This window comes from Tenrec ecaudatus, chromosome 1 (assembly GCF_050624435.1).
Source record: "Tenrec ecaudatus isolate mTenEca1 chromosome 1, mTenEca1.hap1, whole genome shotgun sequence".
Lineage (NCBI taxonomy): Eukaryota > Metazoa > Chordata > Mammalia > Afrosoricida > Tenrecidae > Tenrec > Tenrec ecaudatus.
The window spans coordinates 245,479,020-245,496,969 of NC_134530.1; the positions used below are offsets into that span (position 1 = coordinate 245,479,020).

The window sequence follows — 17,950 nt, forward strand, 5'->3', positions numbered from 1 at the left end:
TTTATATCAGTTGCCCCTGGTGGAGCCATAAAAGCTGGTTGAATTTGGTATTACCCTAGAGGCGCACTGCATCATACAGGTCTGGGATTGAAACCCAATCATGTGATAAGAGGTTTTCATCATCCATTTTCTCTATAATAGATTGAAGAATATTTAACAGGGGTGTTGTGAGTAAAGTGCTTGCCACAGTGAAATGCAAATACATTTTTAATCATCTTTTGAAGGGGAAAATATCCCTAGAGACAAAAGACTTGGCCGATTTCCTTCTACCATCTAATCGTCTAGTACAGAAAAGATGCCAAAAGTACAATTCTATGTCAATTACTCTTAAGCATTTACAGAATCTATTTCTCTGGCCTTAGCCCTAAATATTGGTAAGTCAAATGGTACCAATGATCAGAATTGAACCATCATGAGGATAATAAACATTGAACAACTTTACAGGTATCTTTTCTATTAAAACAGGTATTGTAAATACTGGGGATAGAGGTACTCCCAAGACTACCTTTATCCCAACCACGCCCACTGCCATAGAGCCCTTTCCAATGCATAGCACCCCCGCAGGACAGAGGAGAATGGAACCTGGGGGCCACGGGAGGCTATAAAACTTTAGGGAAACTTAAATCTTCGTAAGGCTTTATAGCCGAATCTTTCTCCCTTTTCTTCCCCCTCAGAACTGCTGGTGGATTTGAAATGATAACGTTGTGTTTAGCTGCCAGTGAGTATCTGACCAGTAAACTGGGCAAAGTACCTCAATCTATATATGTTGAATTTGGTGGAAAATTATTGAACTCTAACCAGCTGTTACTTCCCTGTACAAAAAGATGTGGGAGTCATAAAATAAGCTTATAATTAAACTTGATTTCCAATGATAGCCTCTATTGCTAAGATACGTTACCTTTCTCTCAGAAAAAAAAAAGAAGATGCCGCTTACCTTTGTGTCAACCATTGTTACCATTCTCTACTGTTTTAAAATGTTGTGCTTAAAACCCAGAAGTAAAATAAAACGAAACATTCTGCTTCATGTTTACCATTGCAGGACTTAGGCCCGATTCTCCTGCAGCCTGGCCACCTCATTTATGACTTGCCTGGTAAGATGCTGGGCCCAACAGCACAGGCGCATTGTTGGGAAATTATTGTCCTCTCCAGACTGATAATCAGATCCACATTTGTAACAGGAGCCCCAATCAATCCTTACGATTGATCCACACTGGTTTAAAGTAACTTGTGTATCATTACGTAGTGCAAATGTATTATAGCGACCATCATCACTTCTCTCAGAAAGATGGTTGGTTGCAGTGTTGAATTTTATTGGTGATCCAGTCTTGTCATTTATTGTCAGCTCTGGTGTCTGGTCAATAAGGGTTACTCTAGACTGTGTCATCTGGATTTAGGGACCTGTCGCTGAAAACCTCCAAACTTTAGGATCAGACTTCCTAGCCTCACCATTTGTGAGTAGTATGTGGCTTTGGGCAAGTTACTTTTACATTCTGTGTCCCGTTTTCTTTTGCCAAAGAAAGCCCTAATACTTGCCACGCCTGTTTTTTCTGAGCGCTATTGGGAGGATCAATTCAAATGAGATCCTGTGCTTGAAAACGGTTTGGAAATGCCTGAGCAAGTGTAAGGTTGTGACTGTAGATGGGGCTGATGCTGATGTTCCCCTAGGCCCCTGTGTTGTTAGGGAGAGTGATGGTTTGCTAAGTGGTTACTGTGGTAATTGAAACAAGGTCTGTAGATCCTCTTCGCCATTCCATTCAAATCTCACCTTGACAGCTTTCTGGCTAGCTCTAGCGGCTTGGCTTCCAAGTCAAAAAAGCTGCCCTGAAGTTTGATTGAATTCTTTGGAGAATTGCAGGCCATTAACAAATGTGTGTGCAAATTATACTCATGAATAAATTTTTATATTTATATAGATTCCATGATGGTTGTATGATAGTCTTTAAGTAAAATAGTATTATTTTGTCTCTGAAGCATGAATAATTTCCTTATTTTTTATCAAAGTTTCTTGAGTCAGAAACCAGGATAGAGTATAATTGTGGTTTTGTTTATTTGATATAATTGTTTTTATACCTTTTAATCACATGAAATGCTGATTACTTTTTTCATGTCAGCATGATTTCTTCTCTCCCTTATGATTATGGAACTAGTCACAGGGTTTGCGGTTCAGTTAGCTTTGTTGCAACATATCACCATTTATGTTTCCAAAAATCTTGACAGCGGTGAGATAAAGCCATAATGAAACACTTTGTTGACATATAATGTGCTCATCCATTCGTTTTGTTCAGCTCTATATGCATGTACAACTTCGTCCAATATTTAATAAGATTATAAAGGATATCATTTTAAGAGACTAGGTATATATTAAAATATAAACAATTTATATCTAGTGAATGTCTCATTATCCTGTAAGGTAAAGTAATTTTCTGTTTTCACCTTTAATAATAATTACCCATTGTTCATTATTACTTACTGTGCCAGGGACTTTCTGTATTAGTCTTATTACTATAAAAAGATTCATTCATGGCAAAAGTTGTAAGCAATACAGAAGGTAAAATATGAATATGTGCTCTACTCTTCCAGATGGCCCAAGCCAACTCTCCACCAGGAAACAATGTATTAGTACATTCTTACATCTTTCTAGAAATTATTTAGTATAATCATGTATGTATATCTGTCCTTCCTTTTTAAAATCAAATAGGTTCACAGAACCATATATGCTGTTTTTTTTCCTTTTATTTCTGTTTTATTAATCATATTATTAGGGGCTCATACAACTCTTTTTTTTAACAATTTATTGGGGCTCATACAATTCTTTTCACAGTTCATACATATACATACATCAATTGTATAAAGCACATCTGTACAGTCTTTGCCCTAATCATTTTTTTCTCTTTTCTTCTTTTACATTTTATTAGGGACTCATACAACTCTTACCATAATCCATACATATACATACATCAATTGTATAAAGCACATCCATACATTCCCTGCCCCAATCATTCTCAAGGCATTTGCTCTCCACTTAAGCCCCTTGCATCAGGTCCTCTTTTTTTTTTCCCCTCCCTCCCTTTTTCCCCCCTCCTTCATGTGCCCTTGGTAATTTATACATCGTTATTTTGTCATATCTTGCCCTATCCGGACTCTCCCTTCCCCCCTTCTCTGCTGTCCCTCTCCCAGGGAAGAGGTCACATGTGGATCCTTGTAATCAGTTCCCCCTTTCCAACCCACTCACCCTCCACTCTCCCAGCATCGTCCCTCACACCCTTGGTCCTGAAGGTATCATCCACCCTGGATTCCCTGTACCTCCAACCCTCATATGCACCAGTGTACAGCCTCTGTCCTATCCAGCCCTGCAAGGTACAACTCAGATCATGGTAGTTGGGGGGAGGAAGCATCCAGGATCTGGGGGAAAGCTGTGTTCTTCATCGATACTACCTCACACCCTAATTAACCCATCTCCTCTCCTAAACCCCTCTATGAGGGGATCTCCATTGGTCGACACTTGGGCCTTGGGTCTCCACTCTGCACTTCTCCCTTCATTTAATATGATATATATATATATATATATATATATACACATATACACATACATATATACATATACACATATATACACATACATACACACACTTATATCTTTTTTTTTTTTTGGCATGATGCCTTATACCTGGTCCCTTGGGCACCTCGTGATCGCACTGGCCGGTGTGCTTCTTCCATGTGGGCTTATTTGCTTCTGAGCTAGATGGCCGCTTGTTCACCTTCAAGCCTTTAAGACCCCAGACACTATCTCTTTTGATAGCCGGGCACCATCAGCTTTCTTCACCACATTTGCTTATGCACCCATTTGTCTTCAGCGATCCTATCGTATATGCTGTTCTTAAACTAGGTTTTATTGACTATTTCTCTCCGTAGCGGTGTATCCGTATCTAACTCATCATTTTTTATTATGTAGAATACCCAAAGTATCAATGAGACAGAGTTTAAATTCCCTATTGATAATGAGTGGGATTGTTTCCAGCTTCCGCTGTAAAAATTGGTGTTGTAGGCAGCATTCTTTTATGTATACTTATATCTTTTAACGTACATATCTTTGTTCAGAGATATCCAAAGCATGACTTTTGAAAACTCGAAGTTTTGGTCAAAGGATAAGGGCATTTTAAATTTTGGTAGGTAATGCCAGCTTCCTCTCTTGGGAAGTTGTTCCAGGTTACAATTCAACCAAAAGCAACTCTGTAAGTGGAAACCAGGAATAAGAGTATAGGTAGCGTGGCCTCGCTTCTCAATTATTACTGGTTGGTAGTGTTAACTTCCAAGTGCAGGCTTACCATTGCCGTTGTTCTCAGTTGTCATTTTACAGCATAATTTTGATGTAAAACTAAGACACATCATTCTGCATCTTGTTTCTGTTATTACCATTCCATCAAACAGTAATGGTAACTCTTTATATCATAAGCACAAAGCTATGGCTTTCAGAAGGTGGCGTAGTGGATTATGTGTTGGCCTGTCAGCCTCGAAGTCAACAGTCCCATTCCACCAGTCACTTCAAGGGAGAAAGATGATGTTCCTTTAAAAGTTTACAGACTTGACACCCAAAGAGGCAGTTACACTTTGTCCTATAGGGTCTTTCAACTCAATGGCAGTGAGTTTCAAAACATTTTAAAATACTCAGGAATCCTATGAGATGAGACATGATTATTATACTAATTTATACAGGTGAAAAACTGAGGCTCTAAATAAATTAAAAAAATTTGAAATGTGATCAAAAGATGGTCTTTAGCCACAGGACTAGAAGGGCCAAACTGCAAGGACATGCAGAGCGTAAAAACACTATCCAGAAAGGTAAAGTCATGGGCGTGGTATTACTTTTCCTATTGGCATATTCAAAATATAATATAATATATTTGGCAGCTTTTAGGTGTTCTGGCCCTGGGGAGAACAGATGGTATAAACATTGCTGTCTTTTAAAGATATTATTATATTTGACCCAAAACGTATACCATAAATGTTATTAACATTTTCTTTTAGGGATTCCTCGTTTCATTTGCGTATGTTGGCTCTTCCTCTCTCTCTTCTCTTTTTTCTTCCTGTTAGTGATCTACAGCTTCGGCTTCCACCAAATTTTATTCTCATTTATCTCAGTCCTAAAGAAATAAGACCTTTCTCAGTATGGACTTTATGGTCAACCCTACTTCAGAGTAAAACCTTGCTGTTCCCTAATCACCTAAACCTCTCCACACGTATATCCACTGAGCAATGTCTATAAGCATTTCTTAAAATAACTTTCTCTATTTGCTTTAAAGATTTTAAAATTTTCTTTATTAAGTACATTTGATTGTTCCCAGTTTATTAGTAAAGAAACCAAGTTAGAGACAGTTCATGTTTCTAGCTTCAAATGCAAGCCAAAGTCAGAGTTCAAATTGTTCGTTACTATACACTAGTTTCTACTTCATTACAACAACTCCCTAAGTGATACATAGATTGTAGTCCAAGAATTCATCTCTAAGTCAGTTATTTGGCACTTGAACTGCATCTTACCACAGTGGAAATTTTTTGAAATGTTATAAAGGGTGATTAGGTCCCTCCACTGGCCCACAAAAATCTATTGAACTCGTATGTAACTAAAAAATTACGCATTTGCCATAAAAACTAGAGGGAACAATAGTTGGAATTCTGATTACAAAGAGAAAAAATTATTTCTCCTTGGGAAAAGCTGATTTAATCAGATGATAGGGAAACATGAAAATTTTAACATATCTAAGAAGGGGATTTCAAGGCAATTCCAAGGGTGTTAGAGATCGAAGGTTCTCTGAGTTTAGTTCAATTTCACTTTAAAACTTGGAGGATTTTTATTGTTGTCAGATACTTCTGACTAGCATAAATTACCCTATCGCTATGATTAGTCAGTAAGATGATTTGGATTAAATATTTACAGAATAATGGGTTGTTTTAGATGATGTTAATCAACCTGAGATGTGAAACGTAAGTCTCCTCTCCAAACAAACATGAAAGAGTATTTCTTGCTTCAGTTGAGGAAGGCAGGATGCTGATTTCCCATCTGCTAGGATGGCCTAGCTGGGGGCTTGAGCGGAAGGGTGAGGGCAAGAGATTGGGGTCGAGGTTGGAGAACGCAGAGGCATCCAGTGATTTGTGTGTGTGGAGTGTTTGTAAATGAGAGTTGCTAATTCTGGAAAACGACGGCCTTGATCTCATCTAGGATTGCTTCCTACATTATATAAACAGTCTCATTGAAGCATACAAATAAGTATGTCACATTGCAGTTAACTTTACCCACTCTTATCAAGTAGATTCCAACTTATATAGAAGGTTGTAAATCTGTACAAGAACAGATAGCCTCACCTTTCTCCCAAGGAGCAGCTGGAGGATTTGAACCACCCAACCTTGAGGTTAGCAGTCCAATGCTTAACCCCACCGGAACTCCTTTCTCCTAGTGTTCACCCACCCACTACTCATGATTTTGCCGCGTGAGAATAGTAGCCCATACCCCAGCAGAGCATAGTTTACCTAAAACACGTGGCATTATTAATATTATTTAAATTATTTTAACCCATATACTTGTTTGTTCTTAGAGTAAACCTTCCTTATGCATAATGATCCTAATGTATTAGACTACTCACCACATGATCAACAATTCAAAACCAGCAGCCACTCCATGGGAGACAAATCAGGTTTTCTACTCCTGTCATGAGTTAACAGTGTGGAAACCCACAGGCAATTCTACCCTGTCCTATAGGGTATGCGTTGGAATCAACTCAAGGGCAGTGAGTTCAGCATTAGGGTGAAGGATGATATTACTGAAAAGTTGAAGGGCAATGCTAATGTCCTTTCTTTTTCTCTACCTCCCATTCTAAACTGTTTCAATTTTTCATGAGTGCACATATAAGCAGCCCAGGTTGCATGCATTGGTTAAGTAGTCAATTGATAACTGAAACACTGGCCGTTCAAATCCACCCAGAGGCTTCCCAAGAGAATGGCCAGGAGAGTGCTTTCATAAAGATTACAACAACAACAAATCCAATGGGGCAGTTCCACTCTGTAGCATGGGGTCTCTAGAGGCCAAACCTACTGGTTAGCGCCCCACATGGAGCTGCTGCACGTGCCTTTCCTGTGCGTACTGGGAGAGGAGAAAGGCACTGAACTAGAGGTGGAAGAAGAGACGAGGGTGCTCTTGGGACACGAATGGACGCAAACAGGAGAGGTTCCCACCGCAGCCCCTCCAAGAACCAGGAGTTGATTTAAAAGATCTTACCTGTGTTTTCTATGTATGTGCCCACCTGACTGTAACTGGATGATTTGTATCCTTTTCTTTCTTAGGGTCAAGAAATTGGAGCATGGCTCTGAGCAGTGGACACAATGACTGTGCGGTTCTGAACAATGGCTGCATCGCAGCCAGTGCCGCCAACCCTGGCCTCCTGGCCCCCTGTGATGGAGACCCTGCAGCCCAGCAGCTCACCCCCAAAGATGCGCCAGGAACAAAAGTGAGTCCAAATGGATGCCTGCAAGTGAACGGCACAGTTAAATCAGCCTTTCTGCCTCTAGACAACCAAAGAACGCCTCCGATGCTGTCCCAGTGCTGCCACCCGTGTCCACACCATCACCCTCTGAGTAGCCATAGCAGCCACCCAGAGTGCCATCCCGAGGCTGGCCCCGCAGCCTCCTCCGCTTTGGCCTCATGTTGCATGCAGTCACGCTCCGACTACTCCGCATCTCTCTGTCCAAACCATGCGCCCGTGTACCAGACTGCGTGCTGCCTTCAGTCCACTCCATCCTTCTGCCTCCATCATGTCTGGCCTGACCATTTTCAGCATCAGCCTGTGCAACAACACATAGCCCACGTAAGGTGAGTGGTTTGAAAGTGTTACTGGCCTTTGGGATTCAACTAAGACCGTACGAATGTGACTGCTTGTGCTCATTTTCCCTAAAAAGGAGAGAAAAAGATCACCAGGAAAGAGAGCCAGTGAAAACGAATAGCTGGAGAGATTTTGGGAAGCCTATTAAAAAGCAAATGAAATGATATTTTGTTTTAACCCCCTGATTTCAAAGTCGTTTCACCCACCCTTTTCTTTTCCACCACTGTAGGCTAGAACTGGAGTTGGAAAATTCATGGAAAGATTTTGTTAGCCTAGGCAGGAGACAGAGTTGTGACGAGGCTGCTAACCAGGACTCCTTTATTTGCTATCTCTAGGGATCCACCGCAATGCAAAGTTCGCTTCCTTCGGCGTCCTCCTGGCGGTACGCAGCAATACTTAGTCACGTGGTTTGGGTGACTCTGTGATGTGTTGAGATCAAACATAAGCATTTATTCCTTTCATAGCAGACCATCTTTAGCAAAGAACTTGAAATATTTTTGTGAAGCATTTTCAGATGTGGAAAATGGACAATACTAGAAAAACCCATTCTAGGGGATTTTCAAGTAGCTTTCCCAGGAGTAAGTTCAATGGCATGCGCCACAGATAAACAATGATAATATGTTTTACAAATACTACTTTGAAGAGACCATACTACTGTTTGACCCCTTTAGGTAAAAAAGATTTTTCAATGAGCTGGCAGATAACATTCTCTTTTTTTAACTGTTGTATACTTTATTTATGGGGAAATGCACAGTTCTTAAGTGAACAGTTTGATCAGTTTTGACAAATGCATGTTCTAGTCAAATACATACTCCTGTCATAATATGAAACATTTCCAGCACCCTAGGAAGTTGTTCATGCCCCGTTCTCAGTCATGCTCTTTCCTCCCAGAAGCAGTCCATGTTCTGAGTGCTGCCATCGTGCACTTGTTTTGCCTTTCCAGAGCTTCATATAAACCTAAATGAGACTGCATACACGCTATACCGTTTTTCAAGAGTTCTTTATTTCTTGTCTATGTTACTCTTCCTTTTTTGTTACTGAATAGCATCCCCTTGTAACTTACTTTTTTTTGAAATTGTATTATGTGGTATATGTATATATAGCAAATCACTTGCTAATTCAATATTTTTTACGTGTAGACTTCATGGACATTGCTAATATTCTCATCAGTGGTGATGTTCATCATGTTGTGTGACCATCACCTCTGTCCATTTCCAAATTATTCCACTTCCACTAATAGAAACTCAGTGGACACTAAGTAATGACTTTTCCTTTTCCTGCCCACATTCTTGGTAACTATTAATACATTTTGGTTTGAATGCATTGCTTATTTCACCTAAGTGTGGTTATCCAATATTTGTCCTCTGGTGGTTGACTTATTTCACTCAACAAATATTTTCTAGGTGTATCGGTGTTGTGGCATGAATCAGTATTTCACTTCTCTTTATAGCTACATTCTATTCCGTTGTAAATATTTACCACATTTTTTTCACCCATTCCCCTGTGGGTGGGCATTGGGGATATATCTCTGTCTTTGAGCTATTGTGCACATTGTTGTACAAGGTAGCAAGCTCAAGTTTAACTCGTGAGCTGAATCCAAGAAGTCACTAAGGGATAAATACTTTTTACCTTGTCAGCTTTTAGACATTGTTGAGATTGTCTGGTTTTATTCTTTCAGCATGGGATAGAATATGCATTTGTCTGCCGCTTGTTTCTTCAGTATTTTACATTTAGTTTTCATATCGAATATGAGAGGCATTTCGTTCTAAAATTAGGATAAGGACCCTTACCCAAACCATTTCTTAGTAGTTTGGTCCGCTGCAGACTCTTTCTACTTGCAATTAAAATAATATGACCATGAAGATGGAAAACGTAAATTATGTGATTGGAGAATGAGATCAAACAGTAGTTGCATCTGTCCTTTTAAAAACTTCACAAAAATATTAAAACTAGGGACACTTCATTCTTTGATGTGACAAGTTTGTCAGGACTTGGACTTAGCATTTATTTCTTGGTGCCCTTGGTTTAATGGAGTGAGAGCCCTCGGTAGACGTTTAGCCAGGATGGCACCAAAAGACAAACTGATAGACTGTCTGTCATATTTGTCCGTCAAGAAAAGTTGTAGAAGAAAGTAGAACACGATGAGAGGATTTTTTTCATATTCCAGAATCGTATCTCAAGAATAATACCTTGTAAAGGAAAGGTATGTGGCCAGTTGTGTTACATAATTCACTCTGGCTTGTGAATTACTTTCCAGTTTGCTACATTTGTAAGTTAATTCAGTCAACAGTGTTTACCACATATGTGCTAGGTCCTGAAGATTTCATTATAAACTCAATACAACGCTTTCTTTATCTTCATGGAGCTGTAAGCTGGTAGGAAGGCGCCCTGAAAGCAAGCCCAGGCCGTGATAGTGTGGTGAGTGCTACCGCGAGGGCGCGGCAGCGCTGATGATGAACAGGAGGTGCGGGAGCAGAGCGTGTCTTGCAAATAGAGGGAGCAGTTTGTGCAAAGCCTTCAAAGGTCACGGGAGGCCAGTTCCGGCAGAGTTCAGATGACAAGCCCCAGGCGGAAGAGAGAGTTTGCGGAAGAGGGATATCGGAAGAGGGATATCGATCCTGGGGGCTGTTATAAACATGCAGTCCCTCGGGCAATAGAAAATCCCTGTAGATGGTTTAAAACAGACGGTAGACACAATCAGCATTGCAGTTCAAAAAGAACCTTCGGGGTGCATTGTGGGAAACACACTGAACTGTACTGCTGTGACTAGGAAGACCCAGCTCCAAGGCGTATTGCTCACTTCAGGTGAGCAACAATGTTGATTTAAGGTAGGATTTATTTTTTTTAATCATTTTATTAGGGGCTCATACAACTCTTATCACAATCCATAACATACTTCATTTGTGTAAAGCATATTTGTGCATTCATTGCCTTCACCATTCTGAAAGCATTTGCTCTCCACCTAAGCCCCTGGCATCAGCTCCTCATTTTTCCTCCTTTCCCCCCCTCCCCCCTCCCTCAGGAACCCTTGATAATTTATAAATTATTATTTTGTCATATCTTGCCCTGTCCGTCGTCTCCCTTCACCCACTTTTCTGTTGTCTGTTCCTCAGGGAGGAGGTCACATGTAGATCCTTGTAATCGGTTCCCCCTTTCAACCCACCCTCCCAGTATCGTCACTCACACCACTGGGCCTGAAGGGATCATCCGCCCTGGTCTCTGCGTTTCCAGTTCCTATATGTGCCACTGTACATCTCTGGTCTAGCCAGAGTTGTAAGGTAGAATTGGGATCATGATAGTCAGGGGTGGGGAGGAAGCATTTAGGAACTGGAGAAAAGTTGTATGTTTCATGGTTGCTACACTGCACCCTGACTGGCTCGTCTCCTCCCCGAGACCCTTATGTAAGAGGATGTCCAATGTTGAGGCAGGATTTAGAAATAATTTCATTCTAGATAGGTTTAGGGGTACTATCGTTTGGAGTTGAGAACGCACTGAAAATGTATGAGGGGGAATAGCAATTGATTTTCAGTGTCTTGACGTGAGTTTCTGGTTGATAGATAGTAATTCATTCAGGATGACAGGAATGAGCACTAAATAAGCAGTGGGTAGCCCAGTGGGCCGCGAAATAGGAAGGCTGAGTAACAGGGTGCATGGAAGTTGCACTGCGGACAATAATACCCACTTAGAGAATTCTGCTCTGGCCAAGGTACAGAGCCGGGTGCTCTGTCTCTTCCCAACCAATAGCACATCCACAGAAGCAAATGTGGACTTAAAACGAGCTACTGTGTACAGGAGAATAGAGCAGCCTGTGATACGCTAGGTGGCATGTCCATATTAAGAAACTCTAAAAATGAAGATATTGCATACACTATCTTCTTTACCACCTTTTATTACTTACTCTAGCCAACGCTTTGAGGAAATTAATTTTTTAAAAAGGTTCTAGATGCCCATCTATACCAGGAATTTTAGCTCTCTAAATCTTTTCTAATTTCCTTTTGTGGTTTCAAGCATGTTGATTTGGGGGAGTATTTTTTATTAGTAATCTCAAACAGTTACCAAAGCATTATCACTCAGTTATGTGTAAGACGTGTTCATAATTTGTATGATATATCACATTGCTGAAATGTATGATGTTCACATTGCTGTAAAGGCTGATTTAGAGATTGATGATCGTACAGTAAAATTGTGTACAGATGGAAGATCCTAAGTGGACCTACCTGGTTTTTGCTGCCCACAGTGCTACCATAGATGGTTAGTATTTTGTTATATTTAAAAATTTTTTAATTTTAATTGCCAGATAATATTAAGATCATTGTAAGGGTTGCATTTAATATAAACCAACCCTTTTAGAAACAAACCCACTAGCATCGAGTTGATTCTGATTCATCCAAATCCTGTATGAGGTTTCTCAGGTGGGAGCAGACAGCCTCACGGTTCACCCTTAGAGCCTCTGGAGGCTCAAAACTGCTGACCTTGCGTTAGCAGCCCAGCGTTTTTACCCAATAGCACAACCAGGACTCTTTACATTTATTACATCCTGTTTTAACTCAACTGATCGCCAAATATTAAGTAGCTTAAGTAAATTGTATTTTAAAGTTTTAGCTTCTCCATTTGTAATAGCTATCCTGGCTTTATTACCAATGCTCAGCTAGAAACTAGCACAATTAATTAAGAATACACTGGGATTCAGTAAAGAATGTAGTCCTTCCCTTCAATGAGATGAGACCTATGTTAGTAAGTTCTTCAGACCATCAGAATCACTCCAAAAACCAAACTCACTGCCATCAAGTCTGTCCCAACTCATGATGAGTCCTATGGCTTCCCGAGACTTTTTACAGGAGTAGAAAGCCAAGTCTTCCTCCCAACAATCACCTTAGAGGGGTTTCAAATATGACATACATACATACATATGTGTTTAGTACAAGGATAAATACAAGGATAAGTATTGCTACCAAAATTCATTGAAACCATCAAGAAACAAAAATAGCAAAATGTGAAGCTATTGTTTCTCAACATATCCTTCCATCTATCTATTGTATCTCTAATTCCCCCTACAAATTCTTCATTCTTCTATTTATATGACCTCAAAACAGCAGATAAGGCATCCTTGAAGGATTCATATCATGTTCCTTTTAAAGCATCTTTGAGTTTGGGGAACAAAAGAAACCTATGAGGAGACAAGATTAGGGGTGTGGGGTGGATAGGGTTCAGTTTACCAATGAAATTCTTGTGGGGCAATCCTGACTACCCTTAAATGATGAAGGGTTGTAAGGAAAGACATGGAGGAAAGGTGAGAGAGAACAAGATTACTGCAGGGAGAGGTCATTGAGGGTGCTTATGATAGCTTTTCCTAATTCTCCTCCCTGAACTCTGCCCATCCATCTAAAAGACTTCTTGGTGCGATCACGAGGTGCCAAAGGGACCAGGTATAAGGCATCATGAAAATATATATATATACCATAGTGAATGAAGGGGGAAGTGCAGAGTGGAGCCTCGAGGCCCAAATGTCAGCCACTGGAGATCCCCCCACAGAGGGGTTTAGGAGAGGAGATGGGTCAGTCAGGGTGCGAGGTAGTACCGATGAAGAACACAGCTTTCCCCCAGATCCTGATGCTTCCTCCCCCCAACTACCATGATCCGAATTCTACCTTGCAGGACTGGATAGGGCAGAGGTTGTACACTGGTGCATATGGGGGCTGGAGGCACAGGGAATCCAGGGTGGACAATACCTTCAGGACCAGGGGTGTGAGGGGCGATGCTGGGAGAGTGGAGGGTGAGTTGTAAAGGGGGAACTGATTACAAGGATCCACATGTGACCTCCTCCCTGGGAAATGGACGGCAGAGAAGGTGGGGAAGGGAGACTCTGGATAGGGCATGATATGACAAAATAACAATCTATAAATTATCAAGGGCTCATGAGGGAAAGGGGAGCGGGGAAGGAGGGAAAAGAAAAAGAGGACCTGATTGATGCAGAGGGCTCAAGTGGAAAGCAAATGCTTTGAGAGTGATTAGGGCAAAGAATGTACGGATGTGCTTTATACAATTGATGTATGGATTGTGATAAGAGTTGTATGAGCCCCTAATAAAATGTAAAAAAAGAAAACAAAAAAGACTTCTTGGTAACAATCCTCTAGAGAGCTAGAAAATGCCCCCTCAGGAGCCAGGCACACTCTCTGTGGCTGGTTGAAGCAGATTTTGAATTATTCATTTGGGATCTTCTTATTGCCATATTAAAGTGAAAAGGTAATGGTATTATTGCACAATTAATAAGGACTTCTGGATCCAAAAATAGCATACCAGATTTCTAATCCAAACTCTACTTGCCTTTTAATTTGGTGCCACAAAGTACTACTCTTGATTGTAACCAAGAGCTCCATAAATGATATTTGGCAGTGCCATCGACTCATGATCATGGCAGGGAACCTGTGATATTGTTGGGTTCCTGCCAAGTACGTTTTTATTTCTCTGGAGGTGATTTCATAAACAGATGGTCACTTGGAATGTTTCCTGCGGCACACTGGAGGAATTGGTTGCACGGTGTTAAGAAGGCTTGGCACAGAGGAGCCCATACAACCCCAGCATTAGCTCAGCCCCCTTAAAGGTTAGTCAAATATTGCCCCTGCCTCCCCATACATGACTCTATAATTTTTGTAACCCATATTTCCTTTCACCATCATTTCTTTATTAGTTTTCCAATTTCTGACTCAACTTTTCTAGAGGTTTTCTTTTTGTTTCCCCTTAGGACATTAGTGATTTTCTATGAAGGGACCTTTCTTACTTAAAAAGTAAGAGATGAGTATTCTTATTTCATGTTAAAAGAACTTATGGTCTTATTCATGTGCATATATTACATCATAACATCCAGCAGTAAAATTGCCCTTTTGAGCATCATTCCTCAAAGTGCCTTACTTTGCCACACCTGGCCAATAAGGATCCATCTCTTCACGTTTGCTTAGACTTGGCATCTGTGTCATTTACTTCACCCTGGAAATGTGTGCCCAAAGTCACTCCGAACACTTCATCCACATCATGGCATGAAGCTGGGTATGGGCACAGATCCCAGAGGCTCTGGTTTGCCCAAATCACCAGACTCAACCCCCAGGCTTTTCTTAGGTGGTGGAGCAATGGATGGAGAGAGTCCGGATTTGTTATTCATTCATGTAACAAGTATTTAAGGAATGCTTGCTAGGTGTTAGGTGATGGCAGTTGAGGTGAATGCTGCCAGCTTGGTTCCTGACTTCAAAGATCTGGAGGTAGCAGGAAAAGGTATGCATGGCGGGATCACAGCTAGATTGTCCTCTACAATCATCAGCTATTGAAGCAATGCCTGCTGTGCTCCCAGGTGCACAGAAGCTGATGCCTGTGCTCTGCCAGAGCCATGTGCAGGTTGATGCATTAGTACCAGAAGGAGCCGGGCCGCAGCTTTGCCTTCTTCTCTTTTCCTCTCATCATTAACAACTGTGAATGCTTGAACAATCGTTTACCTGATTCCTTTATATAAATCTTGACCTGTCTAGACATGTGGGTTAGGTGTTTTTTGCAAGAAGCAAAGATGAAAGGACATTCTTTAGACCTGCACTGGTTCAGTCCACGCCAGTGCAATGAAAAGTTCAGTTCTTCCAAGAAAAGAAAAGGTCGGTTCTTCCATCAGCAGTACCCACATGCAGGTGTTGAATCGCCAGCACAGATGAGTAGTGGCTACCCTTTTGACAGCCCATCTATAACCAAACATTGTATTGAACAAGGTTCTGTTTTCTCTTTTCTTAACTCTGTCAAAGCAAAAGACATCCCTTCAGCCTCCATAGCGGCACATGGAGCTCATCTGAGGTAGACCTTGACAGTAAATGCAAGGGAGTGCTTTTTAAAAGCACAGGTTTATTTTCTCAACAGTTTAGGAGGCTGGAAGTTCAAATTCAGTACAGCTCTTGGGAATGCTTCCTTTTTCTGTCAGCTACGGGGGGGAGGTCCTTGTTTCCTTTCAACATCTGGGGGTGTGTTTTCTGGAGATCTCCATGTATCTTGGCATCAATTTTCCCCTGGGTCTAGACACTGGTTCTCAACCTTCCTCATGCCATGACCCTGTGATATAGTTCCTCATGTTGTGGTGACCCCCCCTACCCAAAAAATAAAACTATTTTCGTTGCTATTTCCTAACTATAATTTTGCTACTGGTATAAATCGAGTGACCCCCGTGGAAAGGTCATTCGATCGCCAAAGGGGTGGTGAGCCACAGGTTGAAACCTGCTGGTCTAGCAGGCTCTTAGTGCAAGGACCCTGGGTCCAGAAAACATGCTCTGCCCCCAGCTCCACTCTCTTGATGGTAGTAGGTCTCTTTTCTGCTTATTCCTCTCTTCTTGTATCTCTTGTAAGATTAGAGGCACTGCAGGCCACACCCCAGGGAAACTCCCCTTATCACCTAAAGGGTGTTGCCTCCCACCTTTATTCCATTACTACTAATTGGCTGGTCACAGCAGACCAAATCATTGGGGCGATTACATCATCACATAATGGAAAAACCACTGAGAATCATGGTGCCGCCAAGTTGACACATAATTTGAGGGGCAAAATTCAGTACATGACAAGCCCATAGAGTTTACTGCTAGAGACTGCAGTCACGTTCCACAAAAGCCGGCACCACATTATCATTTACATAAACCGAGAGGCAAAAATACCAGCTTATGTAATTTGGAGTAGCTTCAACCTTTTGTAAGTAGGTCTAACATACAAATGTAAATCAATGGGGCAGGTTTGAGGGTGTTGTTAGGTACCATCTAGGTAATTCTGTGTGGCCGAGTGAAATGTTGCCTGGTTCTGCACCATCCAGCCACTGTGTCAAACCATCTCACTGAGACTCTTCCTCTTTTCCACTAACTCTTTATCAAACATGATTTCCTTCTTTAGGGACATGTGCGAACATGTACGTGAGACAAAGACTCACCATTCTCTCTTCTAAGGAGCAGCCTGGCTGTATTAGTTCTAAGACAGATGTGGTAGTCTGGGTACTTTAGAGCAACAAAGCCACAGAAACTCATGTGTAAGAGAGAGTTTTATATAAAGGTTAAGTGTGCATCAAGAAAACATCCCAACCCAGTGCTGCCCAAGCCCACAGCCCAACATTAACCTATTAACCCATATGCCCGACACCAATCCACAAAGTCCTCCATTTCACAAAACACACACAATGATGCTGACTGCAGGAGGAAAGCAGAGTCAGTGAACTTGTAAGCATCTCAGCGCTGGCAGGGGTCTCCACACAGCTGCTCCAGCACCCAGGGCTGCGTCGGGGTAGGTCCATGTGGCTTCTTCTTGGGGATGTCTTGCAGGAAGTCAGCCTTGCAAACTCAAGCAGGGAACTGCTAAGGCAGCAGCACCCTGGTGCGACCATCACAAAGCAAGAGACCGGAGAACTAGAAAGGCGAGGCTCACCATTTATCCCTCCACCCTTCAATTAACCCCACCTGTGTTTATCGGCCAGATTGGCCCAATGAACTAGCTCAGCAGATCGGTTTATTCTTTTGGCAGTCCAAAGTGCATTCAACATGCTTGGTTAGTACCACAATTCAGATGTGTCAACTTAATCTTTCATTTTCTTGTCCAACTTTTACATACTTGTGAGGTGATGGGAAAGACCACGGCAAGTGGTGCACACCTTAGTCCTCAAAGTGGCGCCTTTGTTTTTAACATTTTGAAGAAGTCTTTTGCAGCAGATTACCTAAGACCGTGTGTTGTCTGTTTCCTTGACCGCTGCTTCCACGGGCACGGATTGTTGATCCAAGAACAATGAAAACCTTGACAACTTCAGTGTTTTCTCTGTTTACCCTCATGCTGCTTACTGGCCTCGTTGTGAAGATTTTTCATTTTCCTTGTGTTGAGGGATATGTCGAAATCAAGAGAAGATAAAAAGGGGGAGCCTCTGGAAGCTAAGCTCTAGCAGCAATTGAACTCTGTGACGACACTCCTCTTTTTCTTTCCTCACTGTGTGATATTAGGTAGGAGGAGCATGAGTTTTGAGAGAGAACTCCTGATTCATTGACGTTTCCCTGGATTTTAGGCCCTTTTGTGAATTCTTGTTCTGCCATTTC

At 41.5% G+C, this 17,950-nt stretch overlaps 1 protein-coding gene across 8 annotated transcripts in view; it reads left to right on the forward strand.

Annotated features, from left to right (window-relative positions):
• DISP1 (dispatched RND transporter family member 1) overlaps positions 1-17,950 on the forward strand; it is a 222,089-nt gene that overhangs the window by 151,244 nt on the left and 52,895 nt on the right. For all 8 annotated transcript variants that reach the window (XM_075530549.1, XM_075530583.1, XM_075530576.1 and 5 more), the window contains one exon: positions 7,333-7,858. In XM_075530549.1, coding sequence (XP_075386664.1) covers positions 7,350-7,858 — 509 coding nt within the window. In that variant the 5' untranslated portion in view covers positions 7,333-7,349. The remainder of the gene's footprint in view (positions 1-7,332; positions 7,859-17,950) is intronic.